The sequence below is a fragment of the Astyanax mexicanus genome, chromosome 25 (genome assembly GCF_023375975.1).
Source record: "Astyanax mexicanus isolate ESR-SI-001 chromosome 25, AstMex3_surface, whole genome shotgun sequence".
NCBI classification, from domain to species: Eukaryota; Metazoa; Chordata; class Actinopteri; order Characiformes; family Acestrorhamphidae; genus Astyanax; species Astyanax mexicanus.
The window spans coordinates 23,867,693-23,890,308 of record NC_064432.1 but is presented as its reverse complement, the minus strand read 5'-3'; the positions used below and the strand labels follow the sequence as shown (position 1 = coordinate 23,890,308).

Here is a 22,616-nt window from a genome sequence, read left to right as displayed (position 1 = left end):
TGAAATGAGTGTGTCAGTGTGACTTGAGAACACTGACTATAGATCACAGTGAGGTGGATTAAAAATCTTAAACTTATAATTGACTACACCTGTTGCTTTCCATTGAATTAAAAAAACATCTTTCTCTCAGATAAAGTAAACACAAGCGTGTTTCTGACTAAAATAAAAGCTTTTCAGGAGAGATATAAGTTATGTGTAAATATTTATAAGACAATACCTGACAAAATCTGTTTTAATGACGTTAATAAACATCACTTATCTAACCAGCCTGTACTGATTTCTGCCCCCCAATAATGCTTTCAATGACCTCTAATAGCCTTTAATAGTCTTCAGTAGCCTTTAAAAGACTTACCTGGCGGCCGTGGTGTGTCCACTAAACTCCGTAGTTATAAACATCCTGAGGTTAGCAGCGCGCTAACTGACCTGTTTATAATGTAATCCCAGCAGTGCCTCCGTGTCGGCTGTTCTAACCTGCTGCTGTTAGCTGCTTGGGCTGAAAGATGAACTGTAGTGAGCTGTATTATCCGGTTAGTGGGGTTAAAACCTTTATTTGTTTACAGAAACAGTAAAAACGGACTGGATGAGCTCTGTAGCCCGTGGCTGGGCTGTACTGAAGTAGTGACTGAGTGAAGAGAGCGGAGCTTGTGCTGCTGCTGCAGCTCCGACTAGTGGTTGGATGAAGAACTGCAGCTTCATGTAAGTGAGCAGTTTCACCAGCCATCCACACACAGCTCTGATAAACTGCTTGTTTTAATAGTGCACACTGTTGCTACCAAAAAAGTCACTAGATGGCATTACCATATATATCTTAATAAATAATAATAATCATATTTATAATATTTATAATAATAATAAATATATTATTTAAATTTTATGAGGCATAAAATAATAACAAGAAAAAAAACAAGAAAATCGAGAATCGAATCGAATCGTGACCCTCAAATCGAAAATGAAATCGAATCGAGGATTTAGAGAATCGTGACACCCCTAATATATATATATATATATATATACACACACATACAAATGAATAAGGAATTTATTTATAAACACACATTTGAAACATTCCATAAATTCTTTATTTAGATTGTACAACATGTATAAAAATGAAGGCATACAGTATTTATATATAGGCACATTTTAGACATCACATATTGCACTATTCAGGGAGGAAAACAGACAGAATCTTATTACACTTCGAAAAAACCCAAATAATAGCATAGCTAGTGAAATAATCGAATATCTCAACCAAAATATCTGATCATTCTAATAAAGAGATTACTGTAGAAATATGTGTATATTATTGTTACGTGTTTGTAGTGAGTGTGATTAAAGTGATTATTATTTAGACATTTGTTAAATGAGGAAGATCAGATATTTAGATATTTGGATTTAAGAGGATTTCACTTTCTAACGATAGTTATTTGCAGTGTGTGATTGATTAGCAATTGATTGATAGCACAGAAAAGCTTAATCAGACTGCAGTCCGACTCCATCATTATCCACAGTGTGTGGTGGTGGTGTTTGTTAACTGGTATTGTTGGTATTTTAAAAGGTGTGCACCAGTTTACCCCTGACTGGGCTGTTGGGAGGCAGTGTTTGAACCCCGTGGTGCCGGGTGCTGTCGCTGTGGCAGCGGCTGCTGAGGCCACGATGTTTTGGCGTCGCTTAGGTGGAAAAGTTGCTGTGAGTGAGGACTCCAATTCCCATGGTGCACCTCTCCTGTTTACAGCCTATTTTGGGCCTGTGTGTCGCACGGGATGGCACTGGTTCTTCTGATTGGATCAGTGTGTGCTCAGCTTTATTAGCTCTGTGGTTCAGTATTTATAGAATAATAAAAACATTGATTAAAATCAGATTAAAGAGATTAGCTTTAAAACACAGGGCCGCAGTAGTCCTAGTGTTCCTTTACTGCTGCATCTGTCTTGCTTTGTGTCTATCTTGCTGTTTTGGCAGTGTGCAGTACTACAGTTGGCCACAAGAGGAGCTCCCACTATAAAGAGTCAAGAAAAGCCTGACCGAGAGAGAAAAAGAGACGTTTGTGGCTCCTACCCTTTAATGACCTGGAAAAGCATAAATTATAAAACTGCTCATAAAAAGTAGCAACATCCCCCAAACTCTTTTGTCTTCAAGGCAAGCTCTTGAGACGACAGCAGTGCATGTGGATGAGCATTGTCCTGTTGATTTAGGGCACTGTGTCAGTCTGTCTTTGCTATTGCAACAACAGGAAAACTACACCTTTCACAGCTCCAAATGCATAAAAGGCTTGTGCTAATTCTCATAATTAATCATGGATGTGTTTTTTTTGGACGTAATGTAAAATAAACCAATCAGAGTGTCACTTGCTCATCATTCCCTTTAAGAGTCAGGTGAGCTCTGACTTTGGCGGATTGCTATTTTAACGGCGCAGTTACCTGGACGTGTCCAACGCTTCTCAGCAGAGGAAATAACAACAATGTTATTTTATTTAGTATTCTGTTTATTGTAGATATAAAGTTGGGTTTGTGCACTGCTGTGTGTATATGTGTGTTGCATTGCCAAGATAGCGATGAACATCTGCAGTTGACATCTGTCTAGGTTGTATTCAGTCAGTGGAGCAAACAATGCCCATCAGTGTAGATGTATTTCAAAACACTGTTGCTAATTAAACAATGCAGGGGGAAGGCATGAAAAGAGACTGTTGGCAGGGTTTAAGATAGCAATGAGCATCACAATGCACCTTGCAAACTGCCCCTCTTTCTCTGGTCTCTGGTGTTATCAGTGGAAATCCTCCGGCTCTATTTTTTAGCAGTTTGGCTCAGATTTGCTAAAAACATTGTGGCTTAAAAAGGGTTAAAGTGTCTAAAAGTGTAAAACGAAGTGGTTTTAGTTTGAAACAGGTAAATAGTAAAAGAGTGTGCGGATCGGACAAGAAACATTTGATATACATGCGTTTGTGTAGAACAGAGAGAATCCTGCTGTTTTATTCTGTGAACTGGAACAGATTAAACAAAAAGTTTGGCAACACGTTTTTTTTTTCCTCTGACTCCAAAAGTATTCAATCAACCGACACACAGCTGCAGTCTGCGGTTCACCTCTTCAGTTTTAGCTGTAAGGCTAATGGCGCTAAAGGATGAGGTTCTGGCTAACTAGTGTCAATTAATAATGAGTACTATGGTAAGTACTGCCCATTAATCTTGATCTTAATTTCAGTCTTAATGTCCTTAGACATTTGTCTATTAAGTGTAAGTAAGTCTAATAGATCATCATCAGATGGTTTTCTACATTATCAGCCCTACAGCAAAACTACAGAGGCAGATTATCTCCAGTTTGGAGTTAAGAGGAAATGTGTGATGGGTTTTTCTTTTTGGTAAACTATTCCTTCAGATTCTTTTATATCTTCTCCAGCCTTCTGGAGAAGATATAGATAAGAATTGACTAAGAAACAGTGGAAATAAAATGAAATAAGTTCATTTATCCAAAATAATCCAAAGTAACGTACGAGTCTGTCTTTAAATACCGGCTGTAATCCCGCCACCGGCCCACAGGAGGCGTCAGTCCTCCAGAAGATCAGAGGATGGAGCAGAAGATGCTGCCGTTGTTATGGCAACCGCTCTCCACGGTGGCGGTGATCCTGCTGGTCATGCTGATGGCCAGGTGGGTGGGGTTTGTGGAGGGGGCGGCGCTGGGCGGGTTGTTGCCAAGGGGACGAGGGGGCGGGTTTTCCAGAGCCCAGGGAGTGTTGGGTCTAAAAAAACATAGAAGAAGAACATTATCTCTTATAGAGGTGAGCTGAGTGTACAGGTCAGTGTACAGTAGGCCTGTCACAATAATTACATTATTGACTTATCGTTCAATAAATGAACATGACCTCAATCATTTTAATAATCTTGATATCGCCCATTGTGCTTGCAAGTACAAAATGCACTTACATATATTGTATTTATGAGGAAAAATGGCCTCTATCAACACCCAAAACTAACTTACAGAAACATAATAACAGCCCAGTGCAGCTCTAGTCGCCTAACTAGAAACTAGTGTTTCTTAGGTTGATGTTGCCTCAGCCTTTCTCTCACTGTCAGCGTATCTCTGGAGTTAATGCTGAGGCAATGTCTTTATGCTGGTCCAATGTGGGCCAGCTGGGCAGACCGGGGATCCACATTATGGTGTCAGGCGGGCCCACGGTCTGATTATATATGATTATAACGTATTTTGGTTCAAGCTGGAAACTTTCCAAGTTCCAAAATTAGGCCCATGAACAAGAATGTACAGTCTTTTGTCTTTAATTATATTAGTGGCATTTAATGGTCTTAAAATGCCAACGATATCGTTTATTGCAATCATTTCTGTGACAAAATATCGTTTGCAAAAAATTGTAATCGTGACAGTCCTAGAGTACAGTGTAGTATGGAGGTGTACGGAGTGTGTATGGTGAAGTGTGTATGGTGTGTTGGTACCGGTGTGTGAGCAGGGTGTTGCTGAGGACGATGCAGTCCTGGTTCTGCGGGTCGCTGTTTATGGGGGGTTTACTGTTTGCCGGGTTTCCCTGATACACCAGGTTCTCCTGAACCGCCCCCCGGACCTGCTGCCGCACCGAGATCCCACACCCCCGCAAACACTGCACACGGTTCCTCACAACCTGCCCCAGATACACACACACACACACACACTGTTAATCTGATAACACACATTATCAGATTATCTTTATTTAATCAGCCCCTTCACACTGAAATAACAGAGTTTACTAAAAGTGTAAAATTATGATCACTGATATTCTGGGATTACTAAACGTGTAAGGATTAGTGATTAGTGAGATTTAAAAAAGTGTAAATTTACAAGATTACTGGTATTCTGAGAATACTGGGATTACTTAAAGTGCAAGATTATAAAATTACTGATATTCTGAGATTAATAAAAGTGTAAGACTGAGATTACTGATATTCTGAGATCACAAAGTGTTAGATTTTGAGATTACTGGGATTTCAAAAAAGTATAAACTACAAGATTACTGATATTCTGAGATTACTAAAAGTGTAAAATTATGAGATTACACAGAATCTGAGATTACTGAGGTTAGTAAAAGTGAAGGATTATGACATTACCAATATTCTGAAATTACTAAAATTACTAAAAGTGTAAAATTTTGAGATTACTGATATTCTGAGATTACTAAAACTACTTAAAGTGTAAGATTATGTGATCACTGATATTCTAAGATTAATAAAAGTTTAGGATTATGAGATGAAGTAAAGTTTTAACGATGACTGTAACATACTTTTACATCTGCGCTCTCCATCACTCGTATCCCGACCCCGCTGTTCCCAACCACGTCGTTCTCCACGATCTGTCCGTCCCCTCGGAAACAAATGCCGTGGCAACTGTTGCCATAGATGCCATTGCCTCGCAGCTCCACCCGGCATTCTCTGTCCACGGTCACACCCGTCCTGCCGTTGCCGTGGACGCAGTTGCCGACGAGACGGGTCAGCTGAGTGCTCTGGATGATGGACATGCCGGCCGCCCGGTTGTTTGATACCATGTTTCCAACGACGTTCAGCGCCTCGCTGCTCTTCACGTACACGCCCACCGCTGACCAATCACACAAACACACATCACTGATAATCCAAGAGTAATGTGATTACTGCAGTAACTGTAATTACTGTAATTCTGAGATTATTGTCATCCTGAGATTACTTTGATCCTGAGATTACTGTGATGACTGTGATTCTGAGATTACTGTCATCCTGAGATTACTTTGATCCTGAGATTACTGTGATGACTGTGATTCTGAGATTACTTTGATCCTGAGATTACTTTGATCCTGAGATTACTGTGATGACTGTGATTCTGAGATTACTGTCATCCTGAGATTACTGTGATGACTGTGATTCTGAGATTACTGTGATGACTGTGATTCTGAGATTACTGTGATGACTGTGATTCTGAGACTACTGTGATGACTGTCATCCTGAGATTACTGTGATGACTGATTCTGAGATTACTGTGATGACTGTGATTCTGAGATTACTGTGATGACTGTGATTCTCAGATTACTGTGATGACTGTGATTCTGAGATTACTGTGATGACTGTCATCCTGAGATTACTGTGATGACTGATTCTGAGATTACTGTGATGACTGTGATTCTGAGATTACTGTGATGACTGTGATTCTCAGATTACTGTGATGACTGTGATTCTGAGATTACTGTGATGACTGTGATTCTCAGATTACTGTGATGACTGTGATTCTGAGATTACTGTGATGACTGTGATTCTGAGATTACTGTGATGACTGTGATTCTGAGATTACTGTGATTCTGAGATTACTTTAAACCTGAGTTTACTGTGATTACTGTGATTCTGAAAATATCATGATTCTGGGATTACAGTGATTCTGAGATTACTGTGATCCTAAGAATACTGTGATTATAAGATTACAGTGATTCTGAGATTACTGTGATTACTGCAATTAAAATAAATAAATTATTATGAAATTAATGAGATAAGTAAGGCCAGTACAGTGTATAATGGTAACAGGACAGTGTGTAATGGTGTGGTTCTAACCTCCATTGCGACTCATGCAGTTGTTCTCCACCAGGGCGACTGTGATTGGCCGGCGGGAGGAGAATCGTTCGTCTTCACTGTCCATGTCGCTCTCCCAGGCCAGCATCTCGCCCTCCTCGTGGAAGTTCTCCTGACCTCCTCGCTCGCCCCCCCGCTCTCCTCTCTCCCTCTCCGGCCGATAGCCCTCTCCCCCGCCTGACTCCGGGTCCTTCCGGCAGAACACGGCCAGCCCGTACATGCGGTTATGGGTAATGTAGTTCCCGATCAGCTGAGGAAGACTCGAGGACATCACCCACACACCGCAGCCCCTGTTACCTAACGGCACCACCGGAGATACAAGGTTTATTTCATGATCTTTATACAACATATACAGCTGGATTAAATAATGATTTAGCTTTATTTAATCTAAGTTGAGTGAAAGAAAGTGAAAAAGAGGTGAATATAAAAACCTGGTCCATCATTGGTGTTGTGTTTGGGGCACATTGCTTGGACCCCAGAGATTGCTATTAAATAACACCCTGCTCTATTTGTTTTTAATTTGATAATGGTATCTTAGTTCTGATTGGCTAATTTATCTGAAATATTATACAGTATCTGTGGTTTGTGTGAATAATGGGCTCAGCTGAAGGTTTGGGTGATTTAATCCTCTAATAGTAATTATTAATGAACATATGTTATAAGGAAGGTGATGCTGTAATACAAATCTACTCACCATAGATGTGATTTCCTTCAATTAGGCCCCGCCCCCTCTCCCCCACCACCACACCATCCGAGTAACCGTGACAGATGAAGTTATTGCGCAATACGGGATCACCACCGCGACGAATATCAGCACCGCCCCACTGATTCTGCCGGATCACGTTTTCTAACAGTGTGAGAGACAGACAGATACAGACAGACATACATGTAGACAGAGATAAAGACAGAAAGGCAGATAGAAAAATACAAATACAGGCAGTAAGACAGATACAGACAGACAGGTAGATAGTAAAAGACAAATATAGGCAGTAAGACACATACAAACAGACAGAGAGACAGATACAGAAAGACAGACCGATAGATGCCTGTATGAGTATAATATGGCAGTAATGTACTGTACTGATTGTATAAATAATCAATAGATTAATAATAATATTGATTAGGGTAATACTGACCGGTGATCAGCCCCCGTCCGTTCTCATTAACGGCGATTCCTGCAGCCAGACCCTGAAATATGTGATTTCCACTAACAGACAGAAAAAACACAGGAATTATACTTTAATTATTATTAAACAGGACAGAATTACATTTCCTGTGTATCCAAATAATTATGGAGTTCACTTCTAATAAACTAATTAATTAATTCAGCTACTTTAAGCTGCACCCACTGCTGCTGACACAGACGTGCAAAAGCACACAGCAACTAACCCTAACCCAATGCTACAGGATCTAGCAGAGACATTTACTCCAAAAAAAGCAGGATAAACCTTTAATAGCCTTCATTCCACACACACACACACACACACACACACGCGGTGCTGGTTACCTGACGACGGGGTTGCCGTTGAAGAGAATGTAGACTCCGGCCTCTCGGTTGCCGTAGATCTGGTTGCTGCGGATGGAGCCTTTCCCGTTGCCGAGGACAACGATCCCGGAGCGCAGACCGCTGTGGATTCTGTTACACTACAGATCACAAACAACATTACACTGTAACACAACTCACACCTTTTTACAACTTCACACACTTTCTCACAACTTCTCACACCCTTTTTTACACTATCACACACTTTCTCACACAATCACAAACTTTCTCACACCATCACACTTTCTCACATCTTCTCACACCTTAGTCTATCACACACTTTCACACACCTTCTTACACTATTACACAATTTCAAATACCATCACATACTTTCTCACAACTTCTCACACCTTCTTACACTATTACACATGTTCTCACACCTTTTCACACCATCACGCACCTTCACACACCTTCTTAGACTATCACACACTTTCTCTCATCTTCTTACACCATCACACACTTCCTCACAACTTCCTACACCATCACACACCTTCTCACACCATCAGAGCTCGATCAGACACAGGGATTTACCACGAGAAGGCGAAAAAGTGCTTTCTTGGTGGTATATAAAGTGTTGCTAGGATGCTGGTATGGCATTGCTAGGTGTCTGGCATGGCGTTGCTAGGTGGCTGGTATGGCGTTTCTAGGTGGTTGGTATGGCGTTTCTAGGTGGCTGGTATCTAATTGCTAGGAGGCTGATATGGTGTTGCTAGGTGGCTGGTATGATGCTGCTAGGTGGTTGGTATGAAACCCTGCTGACTGAATGAAACTAAATATAAAGCTACTCAGTAAAGAGCACCAGGCCGCCCTCAGTTGGGCGAGGTTATTACAGTGCAGGCGGGTCAGTGGGCGGAGTGCGGGTACCAGGATGATGGGATTGGCTCCTTTGCGGATGTCTAGCCCCGCCTCCCCGTTGGAGTGGATGTTGTTCTGGGCAATGAGACCCTGAGCCGAGAGACGCAAGAACACGCCGGACGCCCGGCACCCACTCACCTCGTTACGCAACATCACCAACTACAACACACAAACACACACACAGGAACCGGTTCAGCCCTGTACACTGTTCACACACAACATTTCATCAGGGTTAAAGCGGGATTCTGATTCAGTTCTCTTTTTTTGTGGAAACTACGAGTGTTAGAACAGATCTATGTATTACTGATGACTAGTTTAGATGTAAAGATTGGTGTCAGAAGTGGTTGGTCTAGTGTAGTGTTTAAACCCGGCCCACTCTGTTGTTAGATCCGGCTGTTTTGATTGGATACACAATAAAATAAGCCAATCACATTGCAGGGTCGGAACTAACAGTGGTAAAATACTTTAGCAGGTGTGAAAGCTTTGCTGTACCTTGGCGTTCTGGATGCAGCGTACTGCATAGTTGAGTCCTCGGAACATGTTGGCCTCCAGCCTGGCCTGGGCGTGGTTATACAGGTGCACGCCCCCTTTGCCGTCGCGCAGCAGGCAGCGGTGTAAGAGACAGCCCTGTACTGATCCGGCCAGTTCTCGCGCCTCTGCGTCGCGCTGCAGCTCCGCGCTCAGGCCCAGCAGCGCTGGAACCGAGGCCCAGTCCGGCGGTCTCGGCTCGGAGAGGTGGGCCAGGCCGTGCTGATCGTATGGTAGAGCGTAGTCCACGTCCTTCACGTTATCTCCTCGCTGCTCTTCATCTCCGTCGCTGGACTCGTTGGACGTGTCCATGCTGCCGTCTTCTATCACCGTTCCCTCGTGCCCTGAAAGCAGCGGTTAAGTGATCAATTAGCTACATGCTATAACTGCACAATAATTCAATATTCGTATTTATTTATTTTAACAGTAAATATTTTAATAATAGTGATATAACTGTCATATTATTAAGCAATACTACACAAGAGGAAGTGCTATAACATATTATATTAGAATTAGTATATGCCATTTTTTGCATTTTGAGCCGCGCAAGGTGTACTTTTCCCGTCGGTATGATAGCAAAGATACACTGACACATCCTAAATCAAGCTCACCTGGAAGCAGAGCTCCGTTCACAGCCTTCTGTTTGGTCCACCCACTTTCCAAATCCACATCCTGTTTAGTCAAGTCCTCCACAGTCAAAGCACCTCCTATGGGCGTGTCTCCAGGACTGACTCCACCCACAGTGTCTCTCGAGTCCTGATTGGCTGCATCTGCTGTAGATCCATTGCTTGTGGGCGTGGTCAGACTCTTGGCGAGTGCTGCCAGGTGTTTACAGGCCCAGTTACGCTCCGACACCGGAGGGCCCTCCACCGTGATGGAGGCGGAGTCTCCACCAGAGAACTCACAGCTGTCCACTAAACTGATGGCCACGCCCAGAAAGTGGGCGGAGCTGCCCTGGGAGAAGGAGCAGAAGCGAGTCTGGCAGGTGCCGGGTCCCCTGATGTGCAGCTGGCAGCCCTCGAAGTTACAGTTATCCAGCTGAACATGACCTGAGGACGTCTAATAACACAAAACCTCAGTCTGATTACATTCATAATCTGATCAGGGTTTATTATTAATCTGATCAACATGTTTACATGTCACATCTAAAACAGGAAGTGACATCAGCTGGTACTTCTGAAGATCATGGGAAGACCAAAACTAAGTTTCCAAGCTCATTAGTTTTTCTGTATATTTGATCTTATTGTAACTCTGACTGAGGAGCTCAGTCTCAACACTCAGTCCTGTTACCTAAATTAATTCTTAGATTATATTTGCTTATTTTTAAAATACAATTTTTGGGAAAAATCACTAGAATGTGCTCAGTGTCCTCGTGCTATTAGCATAGCTGCCATTTAGCTATTTGTCATGTTTTTGCTAATTCTATGCTCTATAATCTCAGATTTCTCTGTTTAAAGGAGAACTCCAGTGTGAAATGTACTTGGGTTGTAGTCAAACATGATAACCAGTATGAACTTTTGTGGAATAGCCCACCTCTGTTCAACCCAAGCATTCCAAAATACAAGTCTTTTAGTTGATGGTCTGAACAGGCTTACAATGCAAGTAATAGGGGCATAGAGTTACCCATGCATAGAAATGGCTATTTTTACACCATTAACAAACTAAAAGTATTTTCACACTTCATTGGTAGAATTTTAAGGGCCCTAACATTTAATCAAGGTACTGAGAACTTCGAAAGTGCACAGGTAGTTCATTATAAATACACCAAACTAGTTTTTTGGCATGAGTAACACTATGCCCCTATCAGCAGCATTGTAAACCATTGTAATCCTGTAGAGAGCATCGACTAAAAGCAATGTATTTGGAAAAAAATAAAATTAATACTTGTTTTCATGTTCTTTCCCAGTTTAAAACACATGTTGATCAGCTGTGAACTTTCTTACCTTATAAGCCACCGGAGAGAACCAGGCTGGCATGAACACCACGTTACACAGCCTGGCAGTCGGGCACTGCTGATCGAAGCTGATCATCAGCACCACCTCGCCCAGCTTCCCCTTCCCCACGATCTCCACCGGTACCTTCAGCGTGACCTCTGCCTGCTCCTCGTACACCCCCGGGTACAGGTGGATCCTGTCGTATGGCCCGGCGGCCGCCAGCGCCCCCCTCAGCGTCACGGCGCCGCAGCCGGCCTCCGTCTCCACCCGCCACACCCTCCGGTCCTTCCTGCGGCGGAACAGGTGCAGGCAGGCGGACGAGTGCAGCTCGGAGCCGTTCAGGGTCCAGGTCCGACTGGCCAGAGCGTGCTGCCTCAGAACCTCCCGCCAGGAGGGTGGCGCCAGCTGCGGCCGCCGCGGCCAATTGGGATGGCGGCACTCGGGGCAACGCAGGCAGAGCTGCCTCCACCGTGTACTGTCCAGACTCAGCACCAGCTCCCGCCACGCCCGGCACACCAGGCAGCAGCGGCCCAGGTCTGCCAGCGGCAGGTACGCCAGGATGAGGCGCCACAGCTCCACTGGCAGGCTGCCCACCTCCATCTCCACCGCGCTAACGCGCCTACGAAAGAAAGACAGGAAATTACGGGAATAGTGCTTCTTCTGATTACTATATCCTATTTATGCAATCTAAACTAAATAAAGTTTACACTACTATCAAGTGGGCAGAGCTTAAACACAACACTAAATAATCCACTTCTGACACCAATCTTCACATCTAAACTAATCATTAAAAATCAATACTGTGTTTCTTCAAGAATTGATCGAATCGAGCAAGCACAGAGTTAGGTGTACAATCCTAGACTTCTCATTTAATGTTTATTCACCTTATTCACATGTCTGTTATACAAATATATATATATATAAAGTTTGAGCTGCAACGATTAGTCGCTAATTTGCACGGTGTTGATTATTAAAATGTGTCAGAAACACAGAAACACACTCACACAGTTTACACAACAACACAGTCTGTGTCTCCTAAAGTACCAAAATAGAACATATAATACACATTTACTCACTCATTTTGCCTATGATGGCCATCTAAACTGATTTACATTGGTCTAAACTGATTTAGGTTGTCTATACTGATTTAGGTGGTCTATATTGGTTTTAGATGGTATAAGATGATTTTAAACTGTCTAAGATTATATTAGATTGTCTGGTTTTAGATGGTGTAAGCAGATTTTAGACGGTCTAGACTTATTTGAAGGTGGTCTAAACTGATTTAGGTGGTCAATACTGATTCTAGATGGTCTAGACTGGTTTTAGGTGGTCTAGCATGATTTTAGATGGTATAATCTGGTTTTAGATGGTCAGGGTAGTGGTCTAAACTGGTCATGTAGAGTTAAACACTCCTTATTCTGGTGAGATAACTGGTTATCCAGCTGCTGTAGAGCAGAGTGTAAGTTATAGCTGGTTGATGTTGGGAACACTGGTTTGGTCTCGCTGGTCTCACTGAGACCAAAACATTCCCTGACCTGGTCACAAGCTAAACTGGTCACCCAGCTTCACCAGTTTAACCACTCTGAGCTGGTGAAGCTGGTATTCTTCAGCAGGGATGGAGTCCATTAGACTAACCCAGGCTTACTGGACCGGTCAAGGTTAGTCCAGTTCAGTAAAACTCCGGATTAAAGCCCAGATTAATACGGTTCAGTCCAATTTACAGGTTCTGGATCTGATCAGAACCGCGTTCCCCGCAGCGCGCGTTGTAAACACCGTTACGTCATTACCGCGTTAAACCGCAAACCCTACCTTCCGCCGGTTCCGGTCCAATCACGCGTTCATCCCTAATCCGGTTCGGGTCCGCGGTTCGGGGATTCGGCCGGTTCGGGCTGAAGCGGATCAGGATGTTTTCCTCTGCTCTCTTCCCGCTGGATGTGGGCGGGGTCTCTGTAGTGGGCGGAGCAACGGGCGGAGTTGTAGGCGGTACCCGAGGTTACGTTCACACACAAAACCGGTCCAATAATCCGAATTATTCAATTCTAACAGTTCATAGATCATAATCTTTAGCCTTTTATGTCTCCTCATAATTTAATATTTCAATATATTTTAATATTATAATAATAGTTTAATCATTCTGACTGTTTATCATATGTGTATATTTTGAATTTTAAATAATTTTAAATAAAAAAAAATTACAGCTTAAATCACTTTAATCACTTTACATAGTTCATTTAATAAGGTTAAGCTAAAATAAAGAACTTCATTAACAAAACAAAAATATAAGTGGACGATCTTAAATGCAAAAAAAAAATTAGAATATTAATAAAAATAACAAACGCAAATACAACAATAAGATATAAAAATAGGAAAAATAAATAGTAATTCAAATAAAAATAAAAACAGGAAATAAAGTAACTAAAAGAGAGCTGCAGAGATGCTGAATTGGTCATGATTGATGTTCTACACGTTTGTTTTATTATATTTTAATATATATAATATATTATATTATAATATAAAATACTGCGACTGGATGGTTAGCTTTAAATATGAAGACAATGTGATAGCAATATTATTAATTGCTGAATATTAACAGTACGTGTCTTCAGTCACTTAAATATAATATAATATAATGTTGTAATTTCCTATTTATTTTTACATCTTAAACAGTTTAATTTTACCGAAACATGTATAAAGCCAGAGCTGTTTTATAGAAGACTGCACACTTTCTGTTCCCCCTGTTATGGCAGTAAATGACTCATATATGAGGGTGAATGGAGCTAAATAGCTAAAAACTCTAATTATAAATAGCAACTAATTATTAATACAGGGTATTCCTTTAATTCTAGAGAAGAGAATTTTAACAAAAAAATCAGAATATTGTATTGTGTTGTATTTTTTATTTTATTGCACTACTGCCACTGTGAGGTGATTGGATGGTGAGCTTCATACGAACCCATTAATTTTTGACTCAGTCTGGAGCGCCATCTAGCTGTCCATAAAAACTAAAACACGTTGTGTAGTGAGTTTTCTTCTCTCTACACGCTCTCTGACATTATTTTTTCAGAATAAAAGTCTGCGACAATTATTAAAAATAAATATGCAGTTTTATATATACACAGCTCTGGAAAAAAATAAGAAACTACTTAAAAATGACGAGTTTCTTTGATTTTACTAAATTAAAAAAAACTCTGGAATATAATCAAGAGGACGATAGATGATAACAAGCCATCAAACCAAACTGAACTGCTTGAATTTTTGCACCAGGAGTAAGTTATCCAAAAGCAGTGTGTGGACTGGTGGAGGAGAACATGATGCCAAGATGCATGAAAACAGTGATTAAAAACCAAGTTTAATCCACCAAATATTGATTTCCAAACTTTTTAAAACTTTAGTAATATTAACTTTTTTTGGAGCCATTTCTCATTTTCTGCAAAGAAATGACATTACGTTTATTTGGAATTTTAGTTTGGAGTTTAATTGAAGAAATGTTGTCCGTAGTTTATAAAATAAAACAACAATGTTCAATTTACTCAATCATATAGCTATAAATAGCAAAATCAGAGAAACTATAGTGTATAGAGCATAAAGTGTGTAGTATGTGTATAGTGTATTTAGTGTATAAAGTGTGTATAGTGTGTGTACAGTGCATAAAGTGTATAGTGTGTGTATAGAGTGTATAGTGTACAGTGTGTGTTTAGTGTATTGTGTATAGTGTGTATATTGTCTTGTGCACAGTGTGTTTAGTGTGTGTATATGTATAGACACGCCCCCTGCAGCAGCTGCAGTTCCTCAGCACAGGGCTAAGCTAAGCTAACCTAACTGATGTGACTGCAGTATGGCTGCGCAGGACGAGCTCAGTAAGTTCTGGGTTAATTAACCTGTTTAAACTGTATAAACTGCGGTGTGAGAAAGTTATTGTGATATTGGACGTGTTTACTCGCGGACGGCTGGTTATATACGTATTTATAAATGTGTATATTTATAATAATGAGTGTGTTTGCGTGATGTATGTGCGCAGGTTGTATAGGAGTTAGCCGATTAGCTGTGTCAGTAGCGGTTAGCCGGTAAGCTAGCCGGGCTGCAGAGTCATGCTGAGGCCGAGTTTAAAACCATTTAAAGCGGGATTAAACCCGCGGGTCTCTCGGTGCGGGGTTGTAGTCTGTTGTTTAGTGTTATTTAGTGTAGTTTAGTGTGGGGTGGAGGTGCTGGGTGGAGTGGGGGAGCCGCTGCTGGCTGTACTGGGGCTGTGGCTCCCTCAGCCCGGCTGCTGGATGAGGGAGTTAGCCGCTTGAGCTAATCAGGCTAATCAGATAACCGGCTAGGTTCCCGGGCTGCTGCGGGTCAGCTCCCCGGGCTGTGAGCTCTCTCCCCCGGTTACACACAGCGCTGCAGGCCCGGCTGTGCTTCTGGGGTTCCGTATAAAGCACTTAATAAAGTGTGGTAAAGTTCTAGTTTATCAGTTGCACAGGTTAAACAACATGTCTGTATAAGATATGAAAATACAGTAGCTAAACAATAATAAAATAATATTATTATATATCTATTTCTCTGCCTGCCTGTCTTTTTCTCTATTTCTCTCTGTCTCTTTCTATTGCTTTGTGTATCTATCTGTCTGTCTGTCTCTTTCTCTATGGCTCTGTCTGTCTCAGTCTCTGTCTATCTGTCTCTTTCTCTAGTTCTCTCTGTCTGTCTGTCTGTCTCTCTCTCTCTCTCTGTCTGACTCAGTCTCTCTCTATCTGTATGTCTTTTTCTGTATATCTCTCTGTATGTCTTTCTCTCTGTGTCTCTGTCTGTGTCTCTATGTCTGTCTGTGTCCCTCATTCTGTCTCACTCTCCTTCTTTATCCTTGCCTCTATTATATGTTACATTATTCTCTCTCGTTTCTCCCTTTCACCCCGTTCCCCTCCACTCCTCTTTTACTCTCTCATTCTCTTTTCAGTTAACCTGCCTCTCTCCTTTGCTCACTGTCTTCCTAAATTTCCTCTGGGATCAATAAAGTATCTTTCAATCTATCACTCGCTCTTCTACTGTCATTCTACATGTCATCTTTTACTTTCTCTTTGTCCATACGCTTTCACTCTCTGCTTTCGCTCTCTGCTTTCTCTATCTCAGTTTGTTCTACTTTCTCTCTGTCTCAGTTCAGTGTACTTTAAAGGGGGATATTCATATTACAGTCATACATAAATTAACAAACTTGCATGTGTACCTACATATATGTATATATATCTTAAAAAAGAGTATATAATAGTAATAATATAAGGAATAAATATAGTCATATCTTATCGAAATAAAAAATAGATCTTCGATAGAAGTGTTATATATTAATTATACAGATGAGAAATAAAACAATTAAGAGTGTATTAAATATATATAATAATAAATAATAACAGTAAATGATCGTTTCTCTCTCAGATCAGCTGGAGCGGGTGTTCCTGCGTTTGGGTCATGCCGAGACGGACGATCAGCTGCAGGACATCATATCCAAGTTCCTGCCGCCCGTCCTGCTCAAACTGTCCAGCGCTCAGGAGGGAGTCCGCAAAAAAGTGAGTACCCTCAGGATGCTTTCTCTCTTGCACTTGAAATGCTCTCATGCTCAGTGAAGTGGTGATCTGCTCCGTGTGTACTGTAGTACTGTAGTATAGTAAGCGTGGTGTTCCCCCTCTGTGCAGGTAATGGAGCTGCTGGTTCACGTGAATAAGAGGATTAAGAGTCGGCCGAAGATCCAGCTTCCGGTTGAGACTCTACTCGTTCAGTACCAGGACCCGGCGGCAGCGTCGTTCGTCACAGTACGTAACAGAACCTTAGTGATGAGCTCTGATTTATAATGTCCTATTAACCAGTAAACACTATGGTCTAAAATAATATCACAATGCTTTTAATGTAAATGTCATGTAATTTTCTGCACTGCAGTTACAGGTGCAAATTGAATATTATTGAAAAGTTACTTTCAGTCAGTAATTCCATTTAAAATGTGAAACTCATATGTTATATAGATGTATTACACACAGAGTGATCTATTTTAAGCGTTTCTTTCTTTTATTGTTGTTGATTGTGGCTTACAGCCAATGAAAACCCCCCCAAAAAAAATCAGTATTTCAGAAAATAAACATTTTATATAAGACCATTGGTACGTTTGGCAGTGATTGGAGAGATCTGTAATCTGCTGGTGTGAATTACAGCCAATGAAAACCCAAAAATCAGTGTTTTAGAGTTTTCATTGGCTGTAATCCATAATCACCAATCAACAATAAAAGAAAAAATGCTTAAAATAGATCAAGTAATACATCTGTATAATAAATGAGTTTTTCTAAATTACTGGAATAAAGTAACTTTTCAATGATATAATTTTTTTTTAGATAGACCTGTACGTTTTAGTTGTGTTCAGCAGCACGTTTGTGTTTCCTGCAGAATTTCACCATTATCTACATAAAGATGGGCTACCCTCGGCTGGACGTTGCCAAACAGTGTGAGCTGGCTCCGACGTTACTCACAGCCATGGAGAGCAAACCTGAACCCCAGCAGGACAGGTGAGTCCTTGTTCACATTTACCTTTATTACCTGTGTGGGTTATAATCTATATACTACTCTTAAATCGTTATATCTTTTTTTATTTTCAGTTTGATGCATCTGCTGATTCCCACTCTGTACCACATGAAATATCCCACTGAACCGTCTAAAGCATCGCCGTTCGTCCTCACCGAGAAACCCAAGACTGTCCACCAGCTGCTGGAGTTCATGCTGGATGTTCTCCTAATGCCTTATGGGTGTGTTTATATTTATAACTTACACTGACTCGCCAAACATCACTGAACAGGAACTAGAATGGTGTCCCATATCTTTTGACATCTTACGAGTTTGATTAGGATTTGATTGGCTATACTGTGGCCTGTGGCTATGTTGAATTTGTTCATTCATTTATTTATGCTCAACTGTTCCCTGTCCTGTCTCTCTCTACAGGTTTGTCCTGAATGAGCCGCCCAGTCGTCCTGCTCCCTCCTCTCCTCAGGGTGGCGCTGCAGCCGGAGCAGCGGCACCAGCGCAGAACCTGCCGCAGCCTCCCCCGGGGATGAGTCTGTACGCTGTGAAGAGAGTGATAGGAGAGGTGCAGTGGAGCCCGGAACAGCTGGAGCAGGTGAGGAACACTGGAATCGGGTTCCTGTTATTAATCTACACTATTATTAAATAAAATTGTGTATCACATGTACCTTTTACTATTACATGTATTTTAAATGTACCTTATATTATCACATGTACCCTGCACTATTACATGCACTCTCACTACTGGTATGTACCTTGTACTGTCACGTGTACCTTACACTGTTACATGTACTTTTAAATGTGCCTTATGTTATCACATGCACTCTCACATGTACCTTGTACTATCACATGTGCATTGTACTATCACATGCTCTCGCACATGTACCTTGTACTATCACACGCATTCTCACATGTATCTTGTACTGTCACATGTACCTTGTACTATCACATGTGCATTGTACTGTCACATGCTCTCTCACATGTGCATTGTACTATCACATGTTCCATGTACTACCACATGCACTACCACATGTAACTTGTACTACCACATGTAGTTTTTAGTCTAGACTAGCATATAATCACCCCCTGCCCCCCTCCCTGTCTCCCACAGTGTAAGCTGGGGATCGTGAAGTTTATCGAGGCTCAGCAGGTGCCGGAGGTGGAGACGGTGGTGCACCTGGTCGTGGCCTCCAGTGACACCAGGCACAGTGTAGCTACAGCAGCTGATCTGGAGCTGAAGAGCAAACAGAGGTACTGAACTCTGATACAGAACTGCAGGTCCAGACCTGATCCTGAATCTGAATCTGAATCTGAAACGCATCATCTGCTGTTCTGTTTTACAGCATCATCGACTGGAACAATCCGCTCATCATCAACAAGATGTTCAAAGTGTACCTGGGTGATATTCCTCTCAAAACTAAGGTAAACTTTACACTGTACTGGACACTAGACAATAAACTGCCGCTGCTCCTACAGAACGCCCTGATTGGCTTTTATAATTATCGTTCTGACAGAATGGAAACACCCGTTGTGTACTCACTGTAATACTAATCTGTATTTTACCCAGGGTGCTTCAGTGAAGCGGGAGCTGAAGCACGAGCCGGTGAGCACCAGAGTAAAGATGAAGATCCTCCCTCACCTTCTGCGCTCCAGACTCGCTGCCGAGTGCTTCCCCGCCAACATCCAGGTCAGAACATCACATAATCACAATCACATTACCATCAGATCAATACAGTCATACACTGAATCACTATTACATCATACACATGACACATTCAGCACAGGTTATTACAGACCTCTACAGTTATTGCTGCTGTGTAGTTATTGTACAGTCAGTTATTGTGTATTTTTTGTTGTTATTGTACAATTTCCGATTTTGTACTGTTAGTTGTTGTGTATTCTTTGTTGTTATTGTACAGTTATTGCTATTATTGTACAGTTATTGTGTAGTTATAGTTATTGTACAGTTGTTATTGTACATTTATTGCTGTTATTGTGTTGTATTGTTATTGTACATTTATTGTTGTTGTACAGTTATGGTTATTGTGCAGTTATTGTTATTCTACAGATTATTGTACAGTTATTGTTATTGTAGTTATTGCTATTTTTACAGTTACTATACAGTTGTTTTTGCTATTGCACTGTTATTATGCAGTTATGGTTATTGCTGTTATTTTGCAGTTGTTGTACAGGTATTGGAGGTGAAGATACTGTTATTGTACAATTATTGTTGCTATTGTTATTGTTGTTATCTTACGGCTATTGTCATTGTATAGTTATTTTAGTTATTGTACAGTTATGGTTATTATACAGTTGTTAGTTATTATACAGTTGTTGTAGTACAGTTATGGTTATTGTGCAGTTATTGTACAATTATTGTTATCGTACAGTTATTGTATTTATTGTACAGTTATTGTTGCTACTGTAGTTATTGTAGTGTTTATGGTTATTGTAATTATTGTACATTTATTGTAGTTATTGTACAGTTACTGTTGTTCTAGAACAGATACTGTTATTGTATTTTATTGTATTGTATTGTCTTGTTTGACTATTTTACTGATCTGTTTTATTGATGTGTGTTTCAGGTTGTGTATGACGGGCTGTTTGGCGCGAACACCAATAATAAGCTGCTGTCCCTCACGCTGCAGTTTGTGCATCATATCTGTGTTGTGTAAGTGTTCATAACCTGACTCTGATCTTTCAGGTACTTTCCAGAATCAGATACAGTTACAGAGCTCAGACTGAGGGTCAGCACTGCTGATACATATACACTGATACACTGTGTTTCACACTTTCTATTAATCATGTATTCATACTTCATTATTAATTAATTTAGAACACATTATATGGCATGCATTATATGTTTTTATTATTGTCATTATCTTGTGTAATAACTGACGGGTGCTGATAGTGACACACAGCACAGTGTAGAGTATAGAGATGTTAATGTTCTGATCAGTGTTGTGTGTGTTCCGGTTCTGCAGGTGTCCTGATAGTAATAAGCCGCTGGGTCTGATGCTGCTGAACGGCCTCACCAAACTCATTAACGAGTATAAAGAGGTACAGCCAGTTTCCCCTGTACTGTTCACTCTCACTACTGTTCACTCTCACTACTGTTCACTCTCACTACTGTTCACTCTTGCCATTAATCAATTTCATCTTCTGTTCACTCTCACCTTCAGTACACTCTCGCTTCTGTTCACGCTCACTACTATTTAATTTCATCTTCAGTTCACTCTTACTACTGTTCACACTTGCTTCTCTCATTACTGTTCACTCTCATTACTCTTCACTCTCACTACTATTTACTCTCAGCTTTAGTTCACTCTTACTTCAGTCCACTTACTACTGTTCACTCAGCTTTTATTCACTCTCACTTCAGTCCACTGTCAGCTTCATTTTACTTTCACTACTGTTTACTCTTACATCTGTTCACTCTTAGCTTTACTTTACGCTCTCTTCAGTTCACTTTCACTACCATTCACTCTTATTACTATTTACTCTTAGCTTCAGTTTACTCTCTATACTGTTCACTCTCAGCTGTTGTTCACTCTTAGATCCAGTTCACTCTCACTTTTGTTTACACTCAGCTTTACTTTCCTTTCACTACTGTTCATTCTCTTTACTGTTTACGCTTACATTCTATTCACTCTCACTACTATACATTCTCAGCTTCAGTTCACTCTCACTTCTGTTGACTCTCAGCTTCACTTATTTTGGCCACTTCACTGTATCTCTCAGTCCTCACTGCAAAGCCGGTGTAAACAGCAGTAATGAGGGAGATGAAAGGCAGTAATGAAAGATATTAAATGGTGATTTTTACTCTGTAGGATCCGAAGCTGCTGTGCGTGGCGTACTCTGCTGTAGGAAAGCTTTCACAGTAAGCTGTTATTTATTCTGTCACAGACTGAAGTATATGGTTGTTAAATGTGATTATTATATTAATGAACAGGAATAATCTGTTATTTTTCTGTATGTGCGGTGCAGCCGAATGCCGCAGCTCTTCACTAAAGACATCGCGCTTGTCCAGCAGTTCTTTGAGTCCATGTGTAAGGTGAGTCTGACTGAGCTTTTATTAAATCCACAATTATTATTTAATGATTATTAGATAAATAAAAAAATAGCCTCTGGTCTCTGGTTTCCTGCGTAACTGTGTATCAGTCCCCTGTGTATAGAAGTAATAGTTCCCTGTGTATCTGTATAACTGCTCCCTGTATAACTGTGTAGCAGATGCCTGTGTAACTGTTCCCTGTGTAACTGTTCTCTGTGTTTGTGTAACAGGAAGAGGCTGATGTGCGCTTGGCTATTCAAGAGGCTTTATCTATGATGGTGGGAGCGTATGCTAACCTGCAGGGGGCGCTGCTCAACCTGATGGAGGCACTTGTGGCTGCTTATATTGCAAAGGTTTGTTGCGTGATTGATCAGAGTATCTGTAGTTCAGTGATTGTGTTAATATAATTGTTATTATTGTGTGTGTTTGTTGGTGTGACTCTAATCTACACTGTTCTGTACTCAGCCGGAAGTACAGGTGCGACAGGTCGCCATGAAGTTTGCCAGCACTGTGTTTGCACCTGATCACGTTCCCTCCAGATACCTGCTGCTCCTCGCCGCCGGAGACCCGTGAGTTTAAATAATAAATAATAAGTAATAATAAGAAGA

At 41.1% G+C, this 22,616-nt stretch overlaps 2 protein-coding genes across 3 annotated transcripts in view; one reads left to right on the top strand and one right to left on the bottom strand.

Annotated features, from left to right (window-relative positions):
* Window positions 1–1,056: 1,056 nt before the first annotated feature.
* Window positions 1,057–13,377, bottom strand: fbxo10 (F-box protein 10). 2 transcript variants are annotated; one of them, XM_007231241.4, is made up of 12 exons: window positions 13,230–13,376; window positions 11,430–12,039; window positions 10,098–10,545; window positions 9,451–9,830; window positions 8,968–9,117; window positions 8,068–8,204; window positions 7,697–7,767; window positions 7,255–7,407; window positions 6,543–6,857; window positions 5,255–5,565; window positions 4,437–4,618; window positions 1,057–3,727 (listed from the first exon to the last, which is right to left on the bottom strand). In XM_007231241.4, the coding sequence occupies exons 2-12, from the start codon at window positions 12,018–12,020 to the stop codon at window positions 3,550–3,552; spliced, it is 2,916 nt and encodes a 971-aa protein (XP_007231303.3). In that variant the 5' UTR covers window positions 12,021–12,039; window positions 13,230–13,376; the 3' UTR covers window positions 1,057–3,549. The 2 variants fall into 2 exon arrangements, with proteins under 2 accessions (XP_007231303.3, XP_022537782.2); XM_022682061.2 differs by lacking the exon at window positions 8,968–9,117 and having other exon boundaries at window positions 13,230–13,377.
* A 1,814-nt stretch (window positions 13,378–15,191) lies between these two features.
* The window catches only part of ecpas (Ecm29 proteasome adaptor and scaffold), a 29,964-nt gene continuing 22,539 nt past the window's right edge, over window positions 15,192–22,616 (top strand). The window contains exons 1-15 of the mRNA XM_049472407.1: window positions 15,192–15,277; window positions 16,833–16,963; window positions 17,090–17,206; window positions 17,829–17,947; window positions 18,038–18,184; window positions 18,378–18,552; window positions 19,069–19,208; window positions 19,301–19,379; window positions 19,525–19,644; window positions 20,543–20,628; window positions 20,942–21,017; window positions 21,788–21,837; window positions 21,945–22,011; window positions 22,239–22,361; window positions 22,474–22,577. Of these exons, the coding sequence (XP_049328364.1) occupies window positions 15,256–15,277; window positions 16,833–16,963; window positions 17,090–17,206; window positions 17,829–17,947; window positions 18,038–18,184; window positions 18,378–18,552; window positions 19,069–19,208; window positions 19,301–19,379; window positions 19,525–19,644; window positions 20,543–20,628; window positions 20,942–21,017; window positions 21,788–21,837; window positions 21,945–22,011; window positions 22,239–22,361; window positions 22,474–22,577 (1,556 nt within the window). The 5' untranslated portion in view covers window positions 15,192–15,255. The remainder of the gene's footprint in view (window positions 15,278–16,832; window positions 16,964–17,089; window positions 17,207–17,828; window positions 17,948–18,037; window positions 18,185–18,377; window positions 18,553–19,068; window positions 19,209–19,300; window positions 19,380–19,524; window positions 19,645–20,542; window positions 20,629–20,941; window positions 21,018–21,787; window positions 21,838–21,944; window positions 22,012–22,238; window positions 22,362–22,473; window positions 22,578–22,616) is intronic.

Excerpts from the sequence above, each read along its gene's own strand:
- fbxo10 (XM_007231241.4), bottom strand. The coding sequence starts at position 12,020 with ATGGAGGTGGGCAGCCTGCCAGTGGAGCTGTGGCGCCTCATCCTGGCG. Across the intron at positions 10,546-11,429 it reads TCTCTCCGGTGGCTTATAAG|ACGTCCTCAGGTCATGTTCA; the intron begins GTAAGAAAGTTC and ends TTGTGTTATTAG. Across the intron at positions 9,118-9,450 it reads GCTGCATCCAGAACGCCAAG|TTGGTGATGTTGCGTAACGA; the intron begins GTACAGCAAAGC and ends TGTGTGTTGTAG.